The sequence below is a fragment of the Morus notabilis genome, unplaced genomic scaffold, assembly GCF_000414095.1.
Source record: "Morus notabilis unplaced genomic scaffold, ASM41409v2 Scaffold432, whole genome shotgun sequence".
Taxonomy (NCBI): Eukaryota; Viridiplantae; Streptophyta; class Magnoliopsida; order Rosales; family Moraceae; genus Morus; species Morus notabilis.
This window is the reverse complement of record NW_010368050.1, coordinates 138,888-160,448: the sequence shown is the minus strand read 5'-3', so window position 1 is coordinate 160,448 and position 21,561 is coordinate 138,888. Positions and strand designations below refer to the sequence as shown.

At 33.8% G+C, this 21,561-nt stretch overlaps 4 protein-coding genes across 4 annotated transcripts; 3 read left to right on the top strand and 1 right to left on the bottom strand.

Moving 5' to 3' along the window:
* Positions 1-1,098: 1,098 nt before the first annotated feature.
* Positions 1,099-6,497, top strand: LOC21390945. Its single transcript, XM_010114237.2, has 7 exons — positions 1,099-1,266; positions 1,461-3,327; positions 3,507-3,657; positions 3,744-3,858; positions 3,941-4,186; positions 4,459-5,081; positions 6,214-6,497. Exons 2-6 carry the CDS (start codon positions 1,662-1,664, stop codon positions 4,735-4,737), a joined length of 2,457 nt encoding a protein of 818 aa, XP_010112539.1. The 5' UTR covers positions 1,099-1,266; positions 1,461-1,661; the 3' UTR covers positions 4,738-5,081; positions 6,214-6,497.
* Positions 6,498-7,283: 786 nt separating this feature from the next.
* On the top strand, positions 7,284-11,687 carry LOC21390944 (chaperone protein dnaJ C76, chloroplastic). The gene is made up of 4 exons (XM_024176164.1): positions 7,284-7,732; positions 9,290-9,546; positions 10,582-10,765; positions 10,916-11,687. The coding sequence occupies exons 1-4, from the start codon at positions 7,346-7,348 to the stop codon at positions 11,564-11,566; spliced, it is 1,479 nt and encodes a 492-aa protein (XP_024031932.1). The 5' UTR covers positions 7,284-7,345; the 3' UTR covers positions 11,567-11,687.
* Positions 11,688-13,255: 1,568 nt separating this feature from the next.
* On the bottom strand, positions 13,256-15,138 carry LOC21390943 (thioredoxin-like protein YLS8). Its single transcript, XM_010114235.2, has 2 exons — positions 14,938-15,138; positions 13,256-13,781 (listed from the first exon to the last, which is right to left on the bottom strand). The coding sequence occupies exons 1-2, from the start codon at positions 15,055-15,057 to the stop codon at positions 13,473-13,475; spliced, it is 429 nt and encodes a 142-aa protein (XP_010112537.1). The 5' UTR covers positions 15,058-15,138; the 3' UTR covers positions 13,256-13,472.
* A 3,194-nt stretch (positions 15,139-18,332) lies between these two features.
* LOC21390942 (nicotinamidase 2) lies at positions 18,333-20,850 on the top strand. The gene is made up of 2 exons (XM_010114234.2): positions 18,333-18,996; positions 20,724-20,850. The coding sequence occupies exons 1-2, from the start codon at positions 18,399-18,401 to the stop codon at positions 20,750-20,752; spliced, it is 627 nt and encodes a 208-aa protein (XP_010112536.2). The 5' UTR covers positions 18,333-18,398; the 3' UTR covers positions 20,753-20,850.
* The last annotated feature ends 711 nt before the right edge of the window (positions 20,851-21,561 follow it).

Below are 21,561 nucleotides of genomic sequence, written 5' to 3'. Positions count from 1 at the left end.
GAAAACATCACATCTATATCTTATAAAATAAAATAAAATAAAATAAAATTATATAATATTATTTATAAAATATATAATTATTATATTTAATTTTCTAAAAAATACTACTATCCTAATTATTATTATTATAATTATTAATTACAATATCACAACTATATTATATTATAGTATATTATAATGATAAATATAATTATAATAAGTATTATTAATTACAACATCACAATTGTATATTATATTATATTATCTTATAATGATAAATATAATTATTATTAATTACAATATCACAATTATATTGTATATTATATTAATAAATATAATTACAATGTATAATACGTAATATAAGATATTATTATAATATTAAATATGATATATTATAATGTATGTATATAATTATAATATATTATATTATATGTTATAAGATATAATTATATTATATAAATTATTATAATATAATATTAATTATATTATAAATATTAATATAATAATTATAATATTCAAGGGTAATGATGGAAATGAAAATTAAAAGAACTTGTAATGGGCATTCCTCTCATATGAGAAAAGAATGATGATTTACCCATTTGATGGAAAAGTCATTCCATTTTGAATGGCCATTCCTTTTCCTAAAACCAACTAAACATGAGAATGAACCTTGATTCATTTCCATTCCCCTCAACCAAACACACCCTGAGAGTTTTGAAAATATGGTGGCAAAATAAATTTGTTGGGCCGGCCCGTGAAGGGCCTGGGCCCAGGCCCGGCCCTGACCCTTATGGACTAAGGCCGCAGGCCTAGACCGAGCCTGAGTTTTTCTCTTCAGGCCCGGCTCAAGTACGGTTTTGCACTGTCTAGGGCCGTGCCTGACCTGTCACAGGCCTGGTGTTGGACGTGCCGTACCGGCCGGCACGGCACGTTTGACACCTCTATTAATAGGCTTGTATGTAAGGTGCTGTTTGAACCATTTTAGAGCCGGTTTGAATCCATCCGGCAAACAGCTCCTATATTTCTAGAAATGAAAATTGTGCAATTGTTCTGAAAATTGTAATTTAGCCCCTTAATTTCCTCCTCTTCTTAATCTCTCTCTTTTCTTTTATTCTTTTCCCTTTCCACTCCCTCTGGTCGATCTTTTCTCCTCCTCTTTGTGGAAGCACAACCAACGCTTTATTTCCGGGGCTTCACCACCGAGCTTTCCCCTGAGTAGAAGGCCAATTTCTGCAACGGAACTTTTTGGAGCAAGGAGAAATGTTGTAGAGCTCTTAAAATTTTGAGGTAGTGTTTTCTCTCATGAACGATCTTAATCCGACATTTCCATATTGAAAAAAAAAAAAAAAAAAAAAACCCAATGAATATGACTAGTTCCAATATTTTTTGACGTTTATGGATAATTATTAAAGCTTTCCTAATAGAATGTCTTGATTGGTGGCTTTATTTACTGGAAATTTTCCTTGCTTTTGTGTGTTCAGTTTGGCGATTAATGGTGGTCTCTGCTTGGTTGTGGCATATAATTTCTTGATTGGTGGCTTTATTTACTGGATTTTGAACTTTTTGTAAGTTGGGAAAGTTTCATTTATTCGTGTGCACAGTTTTCTGATTAGTGGAACGTTTCTTTTGGTTGTGGCATAGAATTTGGGATTTATGAAGTGAAATTTGGATATTGGATTAAAATGGCAAAACATGTTAATGCCGTTTTTCTTGAGGATTGGCTAAAGGGTATTAGTGGGTATGGTAGTAGTAATACTTTTAGCTCCAAAAACTCCATAGCTTCATCAGCTAGAGGAATCATTCAATCATGGGCTGAGCTTAGAGACTCCTTGAAAAACGAGTCATTCCATTCCCACCACCTCCAAGCTTTGAAGTCCCTTGTTAGCTCTCAAGCTTCACTTCATGTTGCGGATCCACAAGCAAAGCTTGTCCTTTCTATTGTTTCCTCTCCAAAACTCTCCCTCCCTCATGAATCCTACCCTCTTTTGCTTAGGCTTCTCTACATATGGGTCAGGAAATCGACAAGACCCTCTTCAGCTCTCATCGATTCCGCTGTGGAGATAATTTCTCATAATTTATCTGCTTTATTTGATCATAACAATAGCCCTTACCTGTTTTCAGAAGCCGTGTTGCTTTTGGGTTCTCTTGCTTTTGTGCGCTCGGTGTCTGAAAGCTCCAAAAGAGTTTGTTTGGAGTTATTGTGCAGGCTGTTGGAAGAGAAGTATGCACTTATGGGCTCATTTGAAGGGATTGTTCCTGATGTGCTAGCAGGAATTGGGTATGCTCTATCTTCTTCTTTGAGTTTTCATTATGTCAGAACTTTGGCATTTTTGTTGGGAGTTTGGGGTGAGGTAGATGGGCCTCGAGGCAGTCTTTCTCATGGCCTTATGATTCTGCATCTGGTTGAGTGGGTAATGTCTCATTTGTTTGATTTTCGCTCACTGGATAATGTTACTGTTTTTTCCCGTGAGGCTTTGGAAGCCATGAAGGAAAAATATGTTCCATTTGCTCTTGTTATGGCTGCAGCTGGAGTATTGAGGGCTTTGAATAAGTCTGCAGCCAGTGGCCAGCGGATGGATATACTATCAAGGCTAAGAATTTCTGCAGAGGATCGGATCGAGTCTGTGGCGAGGTCTTTGATTTCCGTACCAAGTGATTTTGCCAATTCAGGAAAAGATCTTACAGTCAGCCTTTGCCTACAGTGTCTCTCATTGGCGTTGGCACGATGTGGACCAGTGTCTCCTCGTTCTCCTTTTTTTATATGCCTTGCTTCTGCGTTATTGACTGAAATCTGTCCATTAAGACAGTTTTATGCAAAAGTGCTTGAATCCTTGCATGTCAATTCAGGTGGACTATTGCATAAGGAGCTTAAACAACACCTGGAAAGTGTCCCTTTTAAGGAAGCTGGGACCATAACTAGTGTTCTGTGCAATCAGTATGTCTCAGCGAATGAAGAGAGCCAAAATATAGTCGAGAATCTTATGTGGAATTACTGTCATCATATTTATGCAGAGCATCGAAAAGTGGCTTTGGCACTTCGAGGTGAAAAGGATGAGTTACTTGTGGATTTGGAGAGAATTGCTGAATCTGCTTTCCTTATGGTTGTAGTTTTTGCATTGGCAGTCACGAAACACAAATTTAACTCAAAATTGAACGAGGAAACTAAAATGGACTTATCGGTTCAAATACTGGTTGCATTTTCTTGTTTGGAGTACTTCCGACGCATCCGTTTGCCTGAGTATATGGATACAATTCGAGTTGTTGTTGTAAGCATTCAAGAGAATGATTCTGCTTGTGTCTCATTTGTAGAATCCATGCCCACTTACATTGATTTAACAAAGGGTCCTGGTATGTTCTTTGTCAAAGTAGTTATAAATTTCATGTGACATCTTTATATTTGTCTACCCATATTAAGTTTCTCAATTTGTTTTCTTTTCCTATTTACGGTTCACTCATCTTCGTTTTTATATTATGTCTTGACTATATAATTTCTATGTCCTTATTAACATGTGCGGATAATCTTACAGACCTCACTCTCCAGCGTAAAACGGAGTACATATGGTGCAAAGATGAGGTTCAAACTGCACGGATTCTTTTCTACCTGCGAGTAATTGCTACTTGCATTGAGCGTTTGCCTAGCCCTGTATTCGGGAAGGCAGTTGCTCCAACTATGTTCTTGTATCCTTTACAAAAGACTCGGTCTTGATGGAAATACTTTATTTGCATATAGTCGATATTTTACTTCCTTATCACAACGCAATCAGATATTTGGGACATCCCAATGGAAAAGTGGCTCGAGCCTCGCATTCTCTGTTTGTCTCATTCGTATCTTCGGGGAAGAATTCTGATCAAGAGGAAAAAATGCAAAGATCATTAATGGTATAGGTTTTTTTTTCTTTTTTCTCTTCTTATTCTTTATCTCATAATCTGATGCTAAAAGCTTTCTTTGATGTGAATGTAGGGATATCCTGACATTACTCCTTTTGAGGGTATGGCTTCCGGAGTTGGGGCCTTGGCTCGACATCTTCCTGCCGGAAGCCCGGCCATATTTTATTGTATCCATTCACTTGTTGAAAAAGCTAAAAAATTATGCATAGAAGACATCGCTCAGGAGACTCATACGAGGAAGAATTGGCAAGGAGAGTTAGAGGCTTGCAAGAAACTTCTGGATTTGCTTCTACGGCTTATTTCCCTGGTTGACATACAGGTATTGATTTACTTTGATGCGAATAAGTTCTATCCTCTCTTGTGAAAAATGCAGATTAGCCACAAATTTTTTATTTTTTATTTTATTTTTTCGCATAAAGAACTGGCTGCATTGCACATCCATAATGTGAATATTTGCAATTTCAGTACTTCCAGGTGTTGGCAATATTGATGAAGTAGAAGCAGTCAAAAAGATTTTCAAGTTTCAATCCTTCCTCTCGTGTCCATTTTGGTTTAAAATGATTTGATAATGGCATTTATGTTATTTTTCAGGTACTGCCAGACTTGATGAAGTTGTTGGCACAGCTGATTGTGCAGCTACCAAAAGATGGCCAGAATATGGTTCTGAATGACTTGTATTCGCTAGTTGCAGAATCCGATGATGTTACTCGCAAGCCCACATTAGTTTCATGGTTACAATCGTTGTCTTACCTTTGTTTCCAATCTAGCACGGAAAATTTGACCTCGAAAAGGAAGGAAAATGGAGAAAAGATTAGTTATGTGCAGAGAAAGGATCAAGTGACCCATAATATCTTAAATGCTCGACTGTGAAGAAAAGAGGTGCAGTTGTTGGATTTCTCACCTTTGGAATACATATATAGGTCTTTTCCCCCCTTTCTTGCAGCTTAGGTTTATTAGTCACTTTTATCCACTAGATTCAGAATAAAAATTCTAGAAATTAAGTTGTTATGCATATCTCTTCATAAATGCAATGATTCGACTAACTATTGGCTAGTTGTCGCATCTTTTTTTCTCAACAATGTCATTGTCATTTGATCCAGCAATCTTCTGTCCGCTAGGAATGACTTTGATAATAATGATAACTCTCAGATGGAGTATTAGAACGGATTTGCATCGTTTTGGACTCGGATTCCACCCACGATAATTACGTACAGGTCAGACTATGATGGGGCTTATCCTTATCAGTAATGTTTTCTTCTACTTTGATTTCTTCATTATTTGTACTACTTTGCCTTCAACTGAAAAAGTGCAGTCGTTATAGACAATTAGTTCATTTGAATTTATAACATTACTATTGCCATTGTCATAATGCAACTTATGAACGACTGCTTAGTCATTCTTTTGTTGTGCTTTGCCTCCAGAAATCCAATAATTTCATTATCCGTCTCCCTAGTTTTTTGTACATGCTTAAAGCATGGATTGCAGATTCTGCAGTATGCACACAATTCTGACTCTGAGGTTCAAGTATTCTGCTAAAAGAAGAAAGGAGAAAAAAAAATTATATATAACATGAAAAATGCTTAGTTTCATTTATCGTTTTCTATATCCAAAATGTTTTCTTTTTGATAGAACTTGTCAGCATACTTTCACGGTTGTCAACTTTTCATTCTTCATTTTTCAATGCATATACATGGATCATTCCACATATATTGACTAACAAATCTCCACATTAGCGAAATTATCGAATGAATGCCCTTCAAATAGTGCCTTCAAACACGCCTCCCGACCCCAACTGAAATATGCAGGATACTGATAAGTCCAAACAATGTTTAAACTTGAGGTAAATTTAAGGGCAAGGCGGGGGTGGGGAAAGCTTCCCCACCTCAATTATTAATATATGTTCAAATTTCAATTATGTTTTTATGACATATTAGTAATTATGTTGTTCAATTTTTTAATTAATTTAATGAAATTTTCTTTGAGGTAGGATAATTATTTAAACTTTTAATAGGTAACTGAGTAAGGTGGGGGAATAGCTCTCCTAGTAGCGGTTCTCCGACCCTACCTCCACTTTAAATTAAATGGGTATAGGCGACAAAACAGAAGTAGGGTACAGGGATGGAGGAAGCATACTCGTCCAACCTCATTGTCATCCCTAGCCTTATTATTATTGGCTCGTTTAGTTCGCTGATTCGAGTTGAGATGTGACTTTATGTGAGTTTTTTATTGCAGTAAAAAAATTTAATGTGACTGTTTCTGAAAATTTTTTACTGTAACAAAACTCAAATTTTAAACTTGAATTGGTGAAATGAACGGGGCTACTACTTTCATCACCTTTGATTGCAGCTTCTAAGGGACCGTGGCCAGTGTAATTACACTCACAATCTGATTGCACTGAATCAACCACCATCGACCACCAAGGGTACTTCTATTTAGACCCTACAACCAGAGTAGGCGACGGTTCACCTAGCTAAGACGAACAAGGGATCTGTTCAATCACCACCGCCGCGTCTCGTGTGGCCGGACGCCTTTAGAAGCCACCAACTTTGAGGAAGTCATGAGCTGGAACCAGCCCCACTTCTTTTGCACAGGGAAGAGAAGGGACAGAAGGGGACTTTTGTTAAGAACGAAAATGCTAAAAAGAATTGCTAAGTATTGATTTTTTTTTTTTTTGTTGAACTATTAATGTATTTTTTAAATGTGTTGAATTTGTATTATTATGTTTTTTTAATTAATGTTATTAAATTTAATGTAACTTTTAATACTTTAATTTATTTACTAATCTTATTAATAGGATAATTTGTCATTTTATATTAATTTAAGTCATGTTTATTTCACCGATTCAAGTTTAGAATTTGAGTTTTGTTACAGTAAAAAGTTTTAAAAACAGTCACATTTAACTTTTTTGCTACAATAAAAAGTTCTCACATAAAGTCACATCTCAACTCGAATTAAAAATTCGAATCAACGAACTAAACGAGCCCTTATATTAGTTTAATTAATGTTAATTATTATGTTTAATTTAATTGAGTTTCACAGTGCGTCAAATATTATATTGCTTTTCTGGATGTCTAATAGTTTACCATACATTGAATAGGATTCAACATAAGAACAAACCCTTCGCATGTAATAAACACAACGTAATGAAGTCAAATTCCTTAAAAGGCAAAAGCCAATGGTCAAAGTGATACAAGTTTAAATTCTTGGTGCCACTAGTAAAAATAACTTAATTATTGTGGGGGAAAAAAAAAATTAAGCACCAAGCACCAAACCGTGCATCCAAACACTTTGAAATTTCTATGCGCAAATATCTCTTGTCATTTTCTGTAGCTCAACACGACACCTTATTAATCATCATTATGAGTGAGGAAGAAAAAAAATATCTCATCATTTACTTCAAAAAGCAAGCACTCTTTTTATTTTCTCTCTCTTATCCCATTCCCACATCCTTGGAATCTAAAACTAAGAAACAAAAACAATGCCTACACCATGTCTTCCGCTCCACACACCACTCGCAGCTTCAACAAGGATTACAAAACTATCAAATTTGAATTCAAACTTCTTAGCTAATTCCCACGGAAAATATAGTAAAATCAATGGAATTGGCAATAATAAGTCTGTCCCATGCAGAGCAAGAGCTTCTTCTTCTTCTTCTTCTTCAAGCTCTTTCACAGACTTTGATCTCTACGATCTCCTTGGCATCGATAGCTCTTCTGATCAGTCTCAGATTAAAAATGCTTACAGATCGCTCCAGAAGCGGTGCCATCCCGACATCGCCGGGCCGGCCGGGCACGACATGGCCATCATTCTCAACGAAGCTTACGCCCTTCTCTCTAACCCATCTCATCGCTCGGCTTATGATAAGGTTGGTGCATGTTTTTGTCGTTATGTGATTTGGTTGGTTGGGTTTTCAGTTCCTGTTGTGGATGTTCTTATCAGTAAGTAATGGCTGACACCAAAAACAATAGGGATTGATTTTAAAAATCTCCCTGCACTATGGTATGTGTCTTAATTCTTTGTTCCAACTTTAAAATGTTATGTAAATTAAAGAGAAAATGAGAGTCTGAATTTTTACCGTTTACTCTTGATTAATTTTTCTTTTCATCAAGTAATTATATTAATTATAAGGGTATTAATTAAGAGTAAGGCTAAGTTCTAATTTTCTCAAAATATGTTAAATTGTTACAAGAAATTTTCACCTCCATCCAATTCTGTCCAAGGACATGTGACAATAATACGAGTTTTTCATTTTGAAAAATTAATCTTGCTTCCTGGACTGTAGGACTTCTCTCGATTTACCCTTTGACTGTTTTTTAGTGGACAATTAATATGAAAATCTTTTGGTATTTTTCTAAAATATAATTTTTTTAAGGAACTTTCAGAATATAAACTTTGTGTGCCATAAAGTTGGAGTGAAGGTATATATATATTAATTTGCGGGCTATGGTTTAGGGAGGAATTTTCAAAATAAAAAACTCCTAATTTACATGTCTAATTCCATATCCAAGTTATTGGATGGAGGGTGATTTCTTCTAACAGTTTAACAGTTCATGGGGGTACATTTATAACATTTTAAAAAATTGGGGGGTAATATGAGACTCGAGCGATTGTCTAGGGAGGACATTTAAAATTAATAGAAATTACAAACATGGATTGAGGTTATAAATTTCAACATCTATCAAACCAAAAGGTTACTTTGGAGGTTTGGTTATGTAAAACTCTTACAGATTTCTATAATGATTGGTGTAGTGAACCAAAAACGGAATCTTCCTAATTTAATTTACCTTTCTAGTAGTTCTTTCCCAAGTATACTAAAGATTGTAGCATAATTGTGGTACCATATAATTGCCAGATATAATCACAAAGTGTTATGGTATCGATGGGGCCTCAATTGATTTTTCAAGATTGACTAAAGACTAACAATGGATGCGTTCGGAACTCATTTTAAAATAAAAACGTTTTCAATCTCTGACATAATTCATTTTTGAAAATGTGTTTGGTAGTTTTATCAAGAGATTATTTTCAGTGTAAAAAAACCCATTAATGTCTCTCTTTCTCTCTTTGTTCGAGAGAGGAGAAAACAAAAATAAAAAATTATTTTTTATTTCTCTCTCATTATACACTAAACTAAAAAATTATTTTCATTTCTGTTTTTTGTCTGTATTGTGTCAAACGTCGTTTTAGAAACGTTTTCATTTTTTATTTCTCAAAAAACGTAAAAAAACAAAAGCGGGATCAATTCTAAACACTACCAATAAATTGATTAGCAAAAAAACAAAAAAAAAAAGTGAAATTTTAAAAGTACCATTTCATAACTGATGAAGGGTCTGGGTTGAGTTAACACAAAAACTTATGGTTGCTGTGAATTTTGTTTAGTTTCTTTATGGAACTTCAATTTGACTATGGAAATACATTGGTGAAGGAGCAAGCAAAAACTGCAGAACTTCGAGGTTACACAGGAAAACCGATTTACTCGGCATGGTTAGGATCAGAAAACGAAGAACGGGCAGTGTTTGTTGATGAAGTCAAGTGTGTCGGTTGCTTGAAATGTGCATTGTTTGCTCAAAAGACTTTTGCAATCGAATCGGTTTATGGAAGAGCCAGGGTTGTTGCACAGTGGGCTGATCCTGAATTCAAAATCCAGGACGCCATAGGAGCTTGTCCAGTTGACTGCATCTCGTAAGTTTCTTTTCTCTCTGTTATTCTAACAGACATTTAAGTAGGCTCATATTCTGATTACCTTGGTCTTCTCTTTAAATAGTATTTCTTACGCGTTCATGCTGAAAAGAGCAGAACTAGGCTCTGCCATTTTTAAATATTACACAGTTTCATTTTCGTTAAACTCTCTCTCCATGGCCGTTAAATTCTCTCTCCATGGCCCGGCGGATTTAAGTACAGCTCGGTAGCTTCTACTGCCCTCACTTAAATTTTTTTTTAAAAAATATTAACTTTAAAAATTTTAAAATTTTACACTTAAAATTCTCACTAAAATAATATATGTCTCCACTAAAATAAATATATTTTCTTATATGCCCCCACTAAGATAATTTATTAAAAAAAATTTAATATACATCCCCACTGAAATGAAAGGCTGACTCCGCCACTGTCCATGACTAAAAGGAAAAAAGGTAAAAATGTATGAGCATAGCAACAGTATAGTTTACCATCTAGTATGACATTTTCGTACACTAAAATAAATTTATTTTCTTATATGTCCCCACTAAGATAATTTATTAAAAAAAATTTAATATACATCCCTACTGAAATGAAATGCTGGCTCCGCCACTGTCCATGACTAAAAGGAAAAAAGGTAAAAATGTATGAGCATAGCAACAGTATAGTTTGCCATCTAGTATGACATTTCCGTACAATTTGAGGGCTCGAAACATGGAGTAAACACGGTGTATGAGTAGATTTGAAATTGAACTAAAATTAGAAAAAACACAAAATGGAGAGATTAATAATTTGTCTTTGACTTGGATCTGTCTGATCACAAATTTAGAACAAAAAAAGCCAAATAACTAACTACTCACATCCATAGTTGGTAAACTACAATTCTTTCACATCCATAGCTAATAGAGGCAGTTGGATGCATCAAATGAATCTGATATGTTGTGACTTTCAAGTAAGCATGATGTAGAGTATGTTGTGATTCAGCAAATCGGACGAACCAAAACATGATTTTACACTTGAATTTGTTTTGTCATTACCTAGGATGGTGGAGAGATCCAACCTAGCAGCTCTGGAATTTCTAATGTCAAAGCAGCCGCGGGGGAACGTAAGAGTAGGCATGGGGAATGCAGCGGGTGCTCGTGTCTCGAACATTTTCGCGGATGTGAAGAAATTTCAGATCAGGTATCAAGAGGCAAGGGAGAAAGCTTCTTCACAGTATTCCAAGGTCTGTTCCACATATAAACATTGGCAATATTTTTTTAAGAAATTTACATTACTTACAGTGCAGTCTCATCTGAGTTTAGTTTTATTTCCTGAAATATCTGAGTTTGTTTTCGTTTTGCACATACAACCATGATGATAATCACAATTCCAGGAGGCAGACCTACAAAAAGCAGCAAGAATGTCAGCAATTCAAGCAATCAGATCAATCTCCAACTGGTTTTATTGGCAAACGCCCAACTCAGTTGGATCAACAGTGCCCTCTAATCAATCTTTGATTATAACAAACCATAAACCCTCTGAACCAGATATCGGCAAGCTCCGAGACGCTGCTGCTGCTAGGAAGAAGCTAGAAAGAGAGGGTTCAGGACCTGTCAAACGAACCCCGTCGAAGAACTACTTATGTCGCGAGGACTATTGGATTCCATTAACTCATGCTCTTCCTGCACCCTCAACACAGAACAACTCCTACTCGAGAACTATTTCAGATGCCTCACCTCCGAAAGAACGGAAGCGAAAAACTGACAGAGATCGAACCGTGACGAAGAACAACGAAAGGAACCCCATAAGCTTTGTTACACCATTGGCAACAGCAATGATTGCAGCGTCCATAGTTCGAGTACACGGAGAAGGAGCGGTCGGTAGGCTGGACGAACATGTAGGCGGTTCTTTAGCATTGCAGATAGTAAACAGTTCTTGGTTACCGGTTATACTAACTGGGATCACGTGGTACATCGTCGGAACATTCGCAGTTGGATTTGTTGAAGCCATTAGAAGCAGAGAAGTTGAAGAAAGAAAGAAGTAAACACAAGCAAAGTACTGAGAATTATAGTTTTATGAACATGAATAAAATGTAAACAACACAAGTACTGAAGTAAAGTCTTCTGAACATTGAAATTTATCATAGAATACACCATATACTAAAATGAAAGCTTTATCCCTTTTATTTTATTTTACCTAAGCTCTATATATATTCACTTTCTCGGATCGATGATTCTTTCAAATTGCATATGAATCCATGAGTGAATGTTTTTGTGCATATCTTGATTAGCTATGCTTCATTAGTTTGGAGCATTTGATATTTTAGTGCTACATCATTTCGATGGAAAAAGAGATGAAAATGTCAACTTCAATCTTGAAAGCTTCTCAAGGAACAGAAACACCAGACATTTTCACTCAAAATTTGAACGCTTACAAACACAATTTTGCAGGCTTGGATTTTGTATGAGAAAGCTTGGTCATTTCAGTTGTTCTAGATATCACTCAGGCCTCGTTTAATTCGTTAATTCAGGTTTTCAATTTAAGCTGAGATGTGATTTTATTTGAACTTTTTATTGTAAAAAAAAAAGTTAAATGTGACTTTTTGTGAAAGCTTTTAATTGTAAAAAAATTGAAATTAAAAACTCAAATCGGTGAAATGAACGAGGTCTCAGATTTCATATCATTTAGTATCCGGGCTAAACTCTCTTATGACTTATCAGAATTTGATCTCACAAGTGGCAAGTAGTAGAATGATGAAGGAGATACGGGAGCTTTTTGCAAACGTAGGATTTGCGTCCACTTTGATTATGAGAGAAAAGAGATTACAAAGAGAGTTAGCCTCGTTCGTTTCGCTGATTCGAGTTTAGAATTCGAGTTGAGATGTGATTGTTTGTGAGAGCTTTTTACTGTAGCAAAAAAATTAGATGTGATTGTTTGTGATAGCTTTTTACTGTAGCAAAACTCAAATTCTAAACTCAAATCAGCGAAACGAACGAGACATGCACATATTGCATTTAGAGTTTCTCGGTGGTTTGAATTACCCTCTTTACACTATTGTAGAAAAATCACATTAAATTTATAAATGCTGGATTTATCTTAGATTTGGACTTATCCCTTGATAATCCAATCTTGATTTCTCCGTAGAATATCTGATCCTTGTCTCTTTAATCCTAGATTTTTGACACCCAGCTCAACCGTCGACTTCATTGACAAGACTTCTCTAGTAACAAGCTCAATGTAGTCTGAAAAAAAAAAAAAAAAAAAAAAAGCGCATACCACTTGATTGCAACCAAGCTTGCCTCATTCAATTTGTTGATTCGAATTTTTAATCTGAGTTGAGATGTAATTTTATGTCAAAACTTTTTACTGTAACAAAAAAAAATTAGATATGACTTTTTATGAGAGTTTTTCACTGCAACAAAATTAAAATTGAAAACTCGAATCGATAAAATAAACGGGACCTATAACTCTACCACTTCAAAAGCCCTAACATTACCCTACCCTTTGAACATTCAAACACTACATCCACAATTATGGACGGAAACTAACATCCTGACAAAATAGAGAGCCCTTCAATTACCTGCAGTTTAAGCTTGACTCTTAAATCAAGAATAAAACTGGTTTAGAAAGCCTTGTACTTACTGTATTTCAGCCAATTTATTTGAAGACTATCGATCATTGAGATGAAGAACAATCGCAATGGAATAAGAAACATAAACGTGATCAAAGCATGTGAAAATAAGTTCTAATATGCATATAAGAGAAACTTGTACACTACTTTCCCTTCTTTAATATCTTGCAGGTACACATGTCCAAAATGTTTTAGGATTCCACAACAATTATAAGATTCTCAAACAATGCAGTTACAGCAAACTAAAGTAATATCTTGCATCCAAGTTGCAGAAATTACTCTTGAAAGATCTTAATCACCTACAACTTCGCACAAGAAATTAGTAGCGGTACTTGGTGGAGTAATCCTTGGGAGCAATCACAAGACCACGTCCCTTCCTTGCCCCACGATAGACTGTCTCAACAATGTCAATGAACTCTTGTTTGTCCTTGAGAGCCCAGTTGATCTTGTTGTTGTTTCCTGTGCCAAGATCAATCATGATGTGTTTGTTCCTGAAGAAGAACATGACGGTTGATGGGTCGTACAACTCGTACATGGTGTTGAAATCAGGGACCTCTGTGATGTCAACCAGGTATAGCACAGCAAAGTTTTTGATTGTCTCCGCAACTGACGCCAGAACTTCATCCATCTAAAAAAAGCAAACACACCGTCTATCAGATAAGATGAAACTGAAAACATATTCACAAAGACTGTTAAAAAGGAAAACACAATATATACATATATATATATATATATATATATATAGTTAAGAGGCAGTGCTGTCTTGTATGGCTATAAAGAAAGACGATTATGTAAGAGCAAACTTTATACACAAGATTAACATTTGCTTCCATTTTAAATCATAAACCATGAGCCAGTGTTTAATCTACAGCCTTTCAAACATTTTCAAACCTCAAGACGGTTTTCTTCTCCAAAATTTCAAAATGGGGTAAACCGTCGAGCAACTATCACCATTTCAAGCAGTTTCTTAAGTTTTAGCTCGTTCAACTCATTCAGAATAAAGAATTACAACATTCCAAAATGCAGACACGCATGAACTTCGACAATAATTTAAGATTAGAGGAAAGAACTCTAATCAATTCATATACCAACACATTAGGAATAGGGTCAGTTTGGTATTGCTTCTGGAGATTCCCAAAGTACTTTGCACATAGTACGAATTACGAATCGATAAGTACACTCTGTTCAGTGAACATGTCCAAACCAACTTTGCACAAATACCAAATGCACTTCCAAGGCCATTTGAAAAGACTAGGATTTTAACGTTTGCTTCTTCCCCTTTCGCTATAAGTAAAACTTCTTTTGAAAGCACAAGAATCCCAAACTAAAGCCTAAAGCATGCAATTTGGAGAAAAATTCAAGTACCCTTCATCAGCATAACAACAATTACACTTCTTTGTGCTCATACAAGTTTATTTAATTTGATGGAATAACTCTAATGATACAAATGCAAAAATATCCAAAAACAGAGAGAAAAGTGAAACATCTTGGAACCAAATTGCACACAAACAACGAAAGTTTATCAATTCGCACTCCACTGAAAGAAAGAAAGGAAAAGAAAGAAGAATAATATCACAAAATTTGAAGTAATTCTATTATTAAAATTCATCAAGAAAATGGAATTTAGGGTTCTAGAAGGGGAACCGAATTAAATCAATAGAATCAGCTAAACACATACATAGCAAATTCAAGATTTACAAGAAGATTATGTTGTTATATGAAGATCATCCATGGCAAAAAGAGAGGTGAAATTAGGGAAAGCGATTGAAAGATTTTTGTCGTACCTGCATACAAGTCTCGTCCCAGTCGTGACCGAAACGAATGACGACGAGACGCTCTTCCTCGGCGAGGATGGCCTGATCTACGGCCCATCCTGAATGCAGGTGCGGTAGCAAGTACGACATCCCTACACCTCTCTCTCTCTCCTCTCTCTCTCTCTTTCTCTCTCTAGAACGATGGACGAATGAACAAGAAGAACGACAACAATCGCAGTGCGATTTTTCTTTAATTTTATATCGATTTGTTTTTTATAAAAAAAATTTTCTAGAAGCCGACGAGTTACTTTCCTATTGCAAGTAGCACAAGTGCCTGGGACCCACTTGGAATGTGTTCTCCAATCGAATCGGATACCGCCCTACTTGTTTTGGGCCTGAACCGGATCTGAGATCCAAAATTCGAGTCCAGGCCCACGTTATTTTCTTCAAACTATAATAATGGGAAATAGTAGAAAATAGGTCAATATGAAAAGTTTAAGAAAGTATATAAGGTAATTTTTAGTTATTAAAATTAATAGGTCATAATTTATCAAGTTATAGTTCATAACCAGATAAGTTATAAATAAACTTATCAAGTTATGGTTTATAGCCAGACAAGTTATGGACAATTATAGACAATAACTTGTCAAGTTATGGCTCATAATCATACTAATTATGGACGAAAATAATAATTTGACCTATTTATTAACTTATGTAAACTATTGGCCTATTAATTTTAATTTATTTCATGTCTTGGTCTATTTCCCTCTTTCTCCCATCTAATTAAGGTTGCTTTTAGCAAGAGAGTTTTAATTTGAGAATTAAAATTATGATTCATAGTGATTTAAATTATGATTTTGAAACTGAAATCAAACTTAGGGATTTAAACTATCTAAAATTAAGAAAGAGGTGGCTTTATTTTTTTGAGTGATTTTAATTTAAAACATCATATCAAAATTTAAACATTGAATCAGAATTATCCAAACTAAACATTAACTTTCAACAACCATTTTTTACTTTTTGTACCTTTTAACCCTCTTATTTAATTTGTACCCGGCCATTTTTATTTTACGATTGTGTTCCACTTCATTTGATTTTAAAGGGAGAAAATGTGTGAATCGAAGAGTTTGGCAGGAGGGATATAAATCTTTATTCCCCTTTATAGGGAAACATTCCTATAGTTCTCTCATTTATTATGTCCTTGAAATTGTAGGACCAAATTCTAAAATATTGATAAAATTCTTATTTTTCAGTTAAATAATTTTATTCTTGGGAATATGAGATAAAATTTCTATACACACATATGTTATGAAAATCATATTATTTTCTATCATTTTTTGGTAATATGATTTTTATTAATTACTGTTTGATATTCCATAGAGACATCATATAATTATGCATATGCGTCCGTGCATAATATGGGTCTCTATATATAGTTGTCGTTTAAATCGTCTGCATATATATTCACGTTGCTTTGTGCCTTGTTCTTGTGTTTCTTAATGAAATTCACTTAGCAAAAAATAAAAAGAAAGGACATCATGATATTCCCTTTACAACAAAAAGTAAAATTATAGGGAACATCATTAAATCTTGTCGTTTGTCTTAAGTGGCTCAAGACCTCATCCTACAACTGGGAGGTCTTGGGTTCGTTTTCTCTTGGTATCTCCGTTTATTTTACTAATTTAAATTTAAATTTTATTACAGTAAAAAATTCTCAGAAACAGTTATATTTAATTTTTTTGGTACAGTAAAAAACTCTCGAATAAAATCATATCTCAACTCAAATTAAAAACTCAAATCAGTAAACTAAACATGCCCTCAATTTGTCCCGATGTGTTCTGATAAGAGGGTCTACACACACCCTTAAAGATTAGTCAGGTGCTCAACGAGACTTTGATACCCTAAGTTATATATATATAAGATTTATATGCATAATTGAGAACTTTAGATTAACCATTTAATGGCGATAAGGTTAACGATTTCTAATTAATTAAGAAGCTCATTCTCTTAGAATCTTGACACATAAGGAATTTTGTAATTTTGAGTTTAGCTTATTTTCTAACCGTGTCTTACAATTTTGTAAAATTCAATATCTATTGAAGAGGAGAAGCGCACACAATAAGTAAAATGAGTGATAATTTAAGAATGTGGGTTAGAAAAATAAAATAAAAAGTAACTTAATTATGGGGATTGTTTTAAAATTTCAAAAGCCGTGTAACAAATAAAATGGAAGACGGATTAAAAATATGTGTGAAAAAGTAAAAAACAAATGTCAATAAATGCATCCAAAAGTAAATGACATGTAGCTTGATCTCACCAATCTTTCGTGTTTTTACATCTTTAAATGATCCAATAATTTTTTTGAGAAAAATAAACGATCCAATAATTGAGTTCTACTTAATAATTATATCTAGGATTATTATCACTGGTGCTTTCTAAATTTTAGGATCATTCTCAGTTTATCTCCTGAATTTTAAAAATTTTCACATTACGCTCTGAATTTTGAATTGTTCCCACTTAACTTTTTTTGTTACAATTCCTGTTAAAATCAGACAGAAAAAAAGAGGTTAAGTGTTACTATGTGGTTCTTATATGTTTGTTTCTAACGGAAAGTCAAACAGAAATACCATATGATTACATTTCTTTCTTTTTTTCTATCAGTTTTTAATAGAAATTACAATAAAATGGGTTAAGTAGATACAATGTAAAATTTATGAGACAAAGTGAGAATTTTTAAAATTCAAAACATAAACTGAGAAAAACCTTAAAATTCAAGACCACAAATGATAATAATCCTTATATCTATATAATCCAATGCAATATAATTTGTCTCTTGTTTTTTTTTTTTTTTTCGTTTATCATTTATAACCAGTTTGCAACCTCATCAATTCTCTTGTTTTAGGTTGTATATCTGAAGTTGTTTGAACGTTATACTTAAATCAAAAATCATGATTTTATTATAATATTTTTTATCTCGTAAAGAATTTAAATCCTAAAATTTTCCCTCTCATAAAATTTTTGATAATGAAACAAAATTTAAATTTAAATATACTTTCTTTGGATGTTTTAACCAAAAGTGTGATATAATTTCCAAAATCCAGGGACAAAAGTGTCAATTAAGAAGAAAGACAAAATTGGAATAACCCAGATAGCACTACTCTATCAAGCATTTCTAGAGTTTTCTCAGCAAAAAAAAAAAAAAAAATAATAATAATAATAACAATAATAATAATAAAGACATTTGTCCTTTTTAAAAATAATTCTTTTAAAAAATTTTATTAGTAAAATAATTTCTTAAAAAATTTTATTTATAAAATGATCTTATTTTATAAAAAATGAGTAAATATTTTTTTTTATAAAAAATAAAAGAAGATTATTTTTACTAATTTTATTTTGTTAGAAAGTTATTAGAGCATATTGTCCTTTTGTAGAGCTTCATTTCAATCGGAGACGATCATAATAACACTCCATTCTCCAAAGTCCAAAGTCCAATGGCCTCCTCTCCAGTGAAGTGTTCTTCGTACAAAAAGTACGAGATCAGGCGAAGAAATCCCGACCGTAGATCCGCCGCACTCTTAGTGATCGACGTTCAGAATTACTTCTCCTCCATGGCCAAACCCATCCTCCCCAGCCTCCTCTGCACCATCCGCCTCTGCCGACGGGCCTCCATACCCGTCTTCTTCACGCGCCACTGCCACAAATCCCCCGCCGACCACGGCATGCTCGGCGAGTGGTGGAACGGCGACCTCATCCTTGACGGCACCTCGGAGGCCGAGCTCATGCCCGACCTCGACCGCCGCCCCGACGACGTCGTTCTGGAGAAGACCACCTACAGCGCTTTCCAGGGCACGCGCCTCGAGGAGATCCTGAGGGAGCGGCGCGTGGAGGAGGTGATCGTGACGGGCGTGATGACGAACCTCTGCTGCGAGACGACGTCGCGTGGGGCGTTTGTGAAGGGGTTTAGGGTTTTCTTCTCGACGGACGCGACGGCCACGGCCAACGAGGAGCTGCACGACGCCGCTTTGAAGAATCTGGCCTACGGGTTCGCTTACTTGGTTGATTGCGACAGGCTTCAGGAGGGGCTTTTCGGTAAATTAGACAATAATTAACCCCTTTTTTTATAATAATGTTTTGGCATAATGTTGCAAAATTTCATCCAAAATAAATAAATAAATAATGCTTGTAAAAAAGTTGGACCGTTGAGGGAATATCTGGCACGGGAAGGACTGGATTACTCCTATAGTGTGCTAAGCTTGTCTTATTTCCTATTTTCTTTCTTTTTTTTCCTTTTTTGGGTCCAGGAGGCAGGATGGATGAATTTGAACAATTCTGGTGCAAAAATAAAAGCAAATGGGACATGAAAATAGATTTTTAAGAGGGTGTTTGGTACGATAATTTGTGTTTCATAATTCTTTTTTTAAAAAATATACATAAATTAAAAATAATTTTAAATTATGATTCTGAATTTGTGAATTAAATTTTACTATTGTTAATAGTGTTGTAATTTTTATGTATTAGATCACAAAAAAAATCATCTGTACGGTAGTTTGCATTTTGCATTGAATGTTATAAGTATAGGTGAGAGAATTTTTTTTTTTTTTCAACTAAATCTGAGCATTTATTCTGTTTTTCTTTCTTTCTTCTTCTCCTACTTCTGTTCTCCCTTTTAAAGAAGAAATAAAAATTTCACCTTATTTGTTTTGAGTAAGGATGAAAATAGGTATAAATATTAATATTTTAAAACTACAATTATTTTAAATATCAATATTCTAAAACTATAATTATTATTATAAAAAATCGATATTGATAGAAATATCAAAAAAACAATTACAAAAATTATAAAAGTTTACATTAGAACATATTTATAATATTTTAGAGTAGAGTAAACACTGAAATGATAAATAAATTAGCAAGTTGTACATTAAAATAAAAGCCCTCTTGTAGGAAGATTGGTTAGTGGAAGACAATTAATAGGCAATGGAATCGCGAGCTTATACGGCATATTTTCCTCCCTATTCTTAACATCATGTTGAGTCGTAGTGCGAGTGAAAATTTTTTAATGCGTTTAAAATTCATTTTAAAATAATTTTATTTTTTTATAAAAATAGAAATGAAATTTTTTTTAATCTCATATAAAAATTATTTTTAAAAATGCGTATAGTAGCTTTATTAAGAGATTATTTTTAATATAAAAAACTCATTAATTTCTCTTTCTGTGCTTGAGAGAAGAGAAAACGAAAATAAAAAATAAAAAATGACTAAAAGTCGTTTTCTATTTCTCTCATATTTTACACTAAATCAAAAAATAGTTTTCATTTTCATTTTTTATTTTTAATTGTATCAAACGCCGTTCTGGAATCGTTTTCATTTAAAAAAAAAACGTGAAAAATAAAAAATAAGAACAATTCTAAACACAACATTTGAGTTTGGCATTTTGACCCTAACAGTGTGTTTGGTAAGGTGGAAAAGAGAGAGGAAAGAAAATAGATGAATGATTTTGTAGAGAAAAATAGAATTTTAGGTTGTTTGGTAGAGAAGAAATGAGAAAGGAAGGAAAATAAAAATTCATGGGGCTCACTAATTTTTAATCCTTCCAACTTTAGGAAGAAAAGTTGAGGGAAAAAATTTAATAAAAAAATAAGATGTAAAATAACAATTTTAATATTTACCATTCATCATATTTTTATTTGTATTAGGGTATTATTGTAAAATGCATTAAATTTGATATTTTTTTCACTTTTCTTTCTCTTCTACCAAACAATATGAGAGAAAACCGTTTTACTTCTTTCACTTAGGTATTTTACTTCTTTTGTCAGGTATGAGATGTTTGCACACTTTGGCCTAAACTTAAAGCAGGTGGTTTTGAGGTGCTCTGTGTCCTTTTTAGCCAAGTAGCAACTCATAGGATTTGGAAGTTTTTTATGTGTTAGCATGGGCGGTATGGTTGGCACGAAACCAGTTTATCCATCATCATGTGAGACTAGGAATGTAACACTCGGTTAAATTGATTGAAATTAATTAATTTAATCTGGTTGTTTGTGTTAATTAATTTAAAAAATAGTGTTTTAATTTTAGTTATAACTATTCCATTATAAATTTTCTACAATTTAAAAGTTATTTTTAGAAATTATAGTTTGACCCATCGACTTTTAAATATTTATAAGTTAGTTCAAACTATTTAAAAACTTCACAAAAATATCCCTGCTGGACTTTTATATTTATTTTATCCATTATGTATTGTCAATAAATGAAAAAGACCAATTTAGGTCCAATACCTTGTTGGGAGAAAGAGGAAAATAGGTTAAGATTTGAGATGAATTAAAATTAATAAGCTAATAGTTTACATAAGTTAATAAATAGGCTAAATTATTGTTTTCATTCATAACTTGTCTGGTTATGAACCATAACTTGACAAGTTATTCACAGTTTTTGTCCATAACTTATCTGGCTATGAATTATAACTTGATAAATTTGTTCATAACTTATCTGGTTATGAACTATAACTTGATAAGTTATGACCTATTAATTTCTATAACTAAAAATTGACCTATTAATTTTTAAGTCTGACCAATTTTCTAAAAATTGACCAATATACTTGAAGCCGGTGCTAACGTGGGAAATTGGGCTCCCTTGACAAGGTTCGACTGTTTTGGG

Excerpts from the sequence above, each read along its gene's own strand:
- LOC21390945 (XM_010114237.2), top strand. The coding sequence starts at position 1,662 with ATGGCAAAACATGTTAATGCCGTTTTTCTTGAGGATTGGCTAAAGGGT. Across the intron at positions 3,859-3,940 it reads AAATGCAAAGATCATTAATG|GGATATCCTGACATTACTCC; the intron begins GTATAGGTTTTT and ends ATGTGAATGTAG. Across the intron at positions 4,187-4,458 it reads TTTCCCTGGTTGACATACAG|GTACTGCCAGACTTGATGAA; the intron begins GTATTGATTTAC and ends GTTATTTTTCAG.
- LOC21390944 (XM_024176164.1), top strand. The coding sequence starts at position 7,346 with ATGCCTACACCATGTCTTCCGCTCCACACACCACTCGCAGCTTCAACA. Across the intron at positions 7,733-9,289 it reads ATCGCTCGGCTTATGATAAG|GAGCAAGCAAAAACTGCAGA; the intron begins GTTGGTGCATGT and ends ACATTGGTGAAG. Across the intron at positions 9,547-10,581 it reads TGTCCAGTTGACTGCATCTC|GATGGTGGAGAGATCCAACC; the intron begins GTAAGTTTCTTT and ends GTCATTACCTAG.
- LOC21390943 (XM_010114235.2), bottom strand. The coding sequence starts at position 15,057 with ATGTCGTACTTGCTACCGCACCTGCATTCAGGATGGGCCGTAGATCAG. Across the intron at positions 13,782-14,937 it reads GGGACGAGACTTGTATGCAG|ATGGATGAAGTTCTGGCGTC; the intron begins GTACGACAAAAA and ends TGCTTTTTTTAG.
- LOC21390942 (XM_010114234.2), top strand. The coding sequence starts at position 18,399 with ATGGCCTCCTCTCCAGTGAAGTGTTCTTCGTACAAAAAGTACGAGATC. Across the intron at positions 18,997-20,723 it reads GCTTCAGGAGGGGCTTTTCG|GTATGAGATGTTTGCACACT; the intron begins GTAAATTAGACA and ends TTCTTTTGTCAG.